A 3973-nucleotide genomic window follows, 5' to 3' on the forward strand; every position below is an offset into this window, starting at 1 on the left:
CTATTTATCGATCTATCCTAATTGGTACATAAAAGCTTATGATCTGCCTCACCTATCATTTATATTAAAGCTAGATTTGCGAGCCGAGTCTCATGTACGTAGACAGAGGAGGCCAAACATGGTACGTAGTGGCTCTAATATGGGACCTTGAGATTGCCAATGAAGCTCCCACCACTTGACCAAACTATGCTCCATAAACCTAGCTATATGATACGGTATAGGGAAGAAAATCGGTGCATGCAAGTATTATATGCAATGCATATATACAAAAAAAGGGTCCATATTTGGCCAAGTTTGTCCACGAGGTGTATGAACCGTCACTCTCTTTTTTCTCTAGTCCTCATTGGAAAGCATATATCTTTGATAGTATACTTCTTAAATTCTAGGCCTTAAGTTTCTATCTCATCTACAATTCATTGTCCTTTTGTGTACTTCATCTTTAATAGAACATGGTTCTAAACATTGCACTTATCTCATTTCTTATTCATTTATTTGATATTATAACATTTTGTGAATTAGACCATACCTTCAAATAGGATATTGTCATAGTTATATTGTTCATTCCTTTTGCAAATTGTCGTCTCAATCTGCATTGTATAAGTTGTTCTATTTTATAAATGCTACTATGCATGTTATTGATTCTTTCAAGATTATGTTATCTTCATTATTGCTTGTCTTGCAATACTGTAACTTGCACAGTTAAGCTATTTGGATTTTCTTACTTTAGAAGAGAACATAATTTTCAATGATATAGCATATAATAGGAGTAAGATTTAATGAACATTGAAGTAGGATTTAATTTTACGTAAATCTTTGGGAAGATATCCATAAAACTAGAGAAAAATATATCAAAAAAATAAGGGACCTATAAAATGAGGAGAAAGATAGATAAAATCATTATTCAAATAAACTTATATTATAATTATTTTACTTTACATAAAGGAATACCATACGTTACTATTAAAATAAAACAAAGAAATATAAAGCTTATTCTATTGAAAGAAGCCGAGCCTCCCATTTGACCATATATATTTCTAGATTATTGTAACATCATTTGCTTGTATATATTAGAAAGCTTTCTAATACTTCCTGTGTTTATAAAGTGAACTAATCCGTATAAATTTACATAGCAAGAAAAATAGTGGGTGTATGTGATTACATTTTGTAGAATGAATGGAGTAATTCACTACAATTTCTTGATTTGGAATCCTAAAAACACACTACAATTTCTTGATTTGGAATACTAAAAACACACTACCATTTGTGGATTGAGATTTTACGTACTTTACAACCACAATGCATAAAATTCAACTATGGTTGAAAGCATGTATCCAATTCTAATACATCATAATGCTATTATTTCTTGGAATAACATGATCATACTTTGTTTTATTTTATGTTTGTTTTTTATAAAATGCAAAGCGTAGCACAAAAATTTAGGTAGAGTGGAGGAAAAGGATTGAAATTAAGACCAAGCATGGTCTGCCATTATAATTTGTATATTTCCACAATTTATGCATAAATAAACATGGTTCAGAAAAGAATTTAAAAAAAAGAGATATTTTCACCACATTTTGCAGCTTCCTTCGTCTTTTTATTCCTAAAATCCCAAGTGCTGAAATCGGACAAATCAACCCACTCCCAAACAAAAAGCACACTCCAAGTCTCCAACCATACATGTAATTGCGTGCAAATCATGTACTAGTCATACTTAAATACTATCAAATTTTAACACTAAAGTTGCTTCATCCATTCAAAAGATTCCTCTCCAAATACCAAGTTTGTGCTTTTCTTCACCATCTAGATGGGTAATTACAATTACTTGAGTTTACTCTTTATGACGTCCGCTGAAAGATTTTACTAAATAGACGCCTTTATAAGTCAGTCAATCTAATCATATATGTGTAATGGGTAAGAAAATCCGCTATTCTTGAGCAAAACTAGATGATCATACTCAAATTGAACTTGTGACCTTAGACATGTTTGGTTATTCATTAACATTAATCATTTTAGATACACAACAGTAAAATCTATAAATTTTATTGCAATAATGATTTGTTTAAGTGCAGAGTACATGAACCGATATATTTTTGACAACTTAAATAACGACCAAGTTGGTGTTATTGGATTTTCCCCCATTTTTTGCATTATAATCCAGATCATATTAAATAGTCCATGACTATCTAATCACTAAATTAGGGGTATAATCATAGCCACTCCTAAAGATGAATAACTAGCTCTTAAGACCTAAATTGGACCCACAATTTCTAACAAAAACAGCTAATCAAAAAACATTATAAGGTCACCCCACAAACACACTATACACTATACATTACATACGTCAATATTTGTATGTGAATATAGTACAATACGATCACCTTCTTTTTCTGTAATCTTCTTAAAATAGACATTTGCTTCTTAAACCAACTTATTTCTTTCTTGCCTCTAAGATATATCTATAAACTCTCTCTCTTTATCACTCAGTCCCTCTCAACATCCATCCATCTTTATTACTACCATGTCCATGGAAACTCAGCAACAAGTTCGGCACAAAAATCGTAATATTCGGGATTCAGAAACAGAAGGAAAAGAGCTAGCAGAACAGGTAGTGCAGCAGCAAAGAGCAACACCAGGTGCATCAGCAACGAATTCGCCAGCATCTTCACCATCACATGAATTTTCCTTCACAATCTCATTGCATACCTCTGCAACAACGACACCAAAAGCATCATCATCGCCTTCGTTAGCAACGAAATCGAAGAACCAACAGCAGGCACCATTAGCAATTGATTTATCTCCTGCTGATGAAATCTTCTTCCATGGTCATTTACTTCCTCTCCACTTCTTATCCCACCTCCACGCCTCCTCTGCTCGCCCCTCGACTCATTCGTTAGACGGGTTTTCCGGCCCAATCAGAGACGCCTTTCATGAAGAAAAGCCACTCACAAGCAGCACTACTGATAACAGCAGCACCACCTGCAGCTGTACTGAAGACGACGACCAGTACATCTCATTCGACAAAGATTACAGCGAAATAGAAATCAACAACAATATCATTGGAAACGATTTCAGAAGTAAAGAAAGAAGCAGAAGCAACAACAACAACAACAAGTTCAAATCATTCTCCCTCTTTGGTTTATCAAAATGGAAAAAACTGTCAGACAGTAAAGAAAAAACAGAACACCCAGAAAACTGCAGCAGACGAAATAAGCTGAAGTCTGATGTAACTCAATTTCTTAAGAGATACATCAATATGGTGAAGCCACTGTTATCTCCCAAAGGAGGTGGGAGAAGGGATAGTGTACGAGTACGAAGGCAATCGTACTCGTTCTCAGGGACGGTTAGTCCTCGAGACAATAGAGAGCTAATGAGGGGAAGACGAGGAGAGTTTTCGGCTCCTGCATCAATGAGGACATCACCTACTAACAGTGGACTTCTTTTGGCTACTGCAGGTGTGCCATCACCTTCTAGTGATAGCACCATGGAAGAGTTGCAGGCTGCTATTCAAGCTGCTATTGCTCATTGCAAGAATTCCATTTCAACAGAAGATAAGAAATCATCACAAGAAATTTCATCTTCAATTCCTGTAAATTAAATTAGCATTCATTATTAATATAAATATAATCACAATTTTATTTTCAATTCTTGTTTTCTAGTATATTTCTTTATTTTAAATTGTGTTACGTCCTGTTCTTTTGAGTTTCTGTGTAGAGTAGAGCAGACTACAATAGCTCAAAAAAATAGGGCCTTAGTATATTATAGATGTTAAATGTATGCTAGTAAATGTTGGCACGTGGTAATTACGACAGTACAGGAAATTGAATTTTGTCTACATCATTCCCGTATACCATTTTAGTCGTCGGTTTGAAAAAACATAATGGCAAATGAATTAAAACCTCATATTCATGGTACAAAACACAAGGTTTGGGAGCTTCCAACCAATTTTGGTCCAATAATGGTTGGATTGCTAGCT

The 3973-nt window shown here is 34.3% G+C and overlaps 1 protein-coding gene across 1 annotated transcript; it reads left to right on the forward strand.

The window, feature by feature from the left end:
• The first annotated feature begins 2451 nt into the window (after positions 1–2451).
• LOC145585072 (BRI1 kinase inhibitor 1-like) lies at positions 2452–3642 on the forward strand. The gene has a single exon (XM_081641819.1). The coding sequence runs from the start codon at positions 2519–2521 to the stop codon at positions 3593–3595; it is 1077 nt and encodes a 358-aa protein (XP_081497945.1). The 5' UTR covers positions 2452–2518; the 3' UTR covers positions 3596–3642.
• Positions 3643–3973: the final 331 nt, after the last annotated feature.

The sequence above is a fragment of the Chenopodium album genome, chromosome 16 (genome assembly GCF_948465745.1).
Source record: "Chenopodium album chromosome 16, dcCheAlbu1.1, whole genome shotgun sequence".
In the NCBI taxonomy this organism is placed as follows: Eukaryota; Viridiplantae; Streptophyta; class Magnoliopsida; order Caryophyllales; family Amaranthaceae; genus Chenopodium; species Chenopodium album.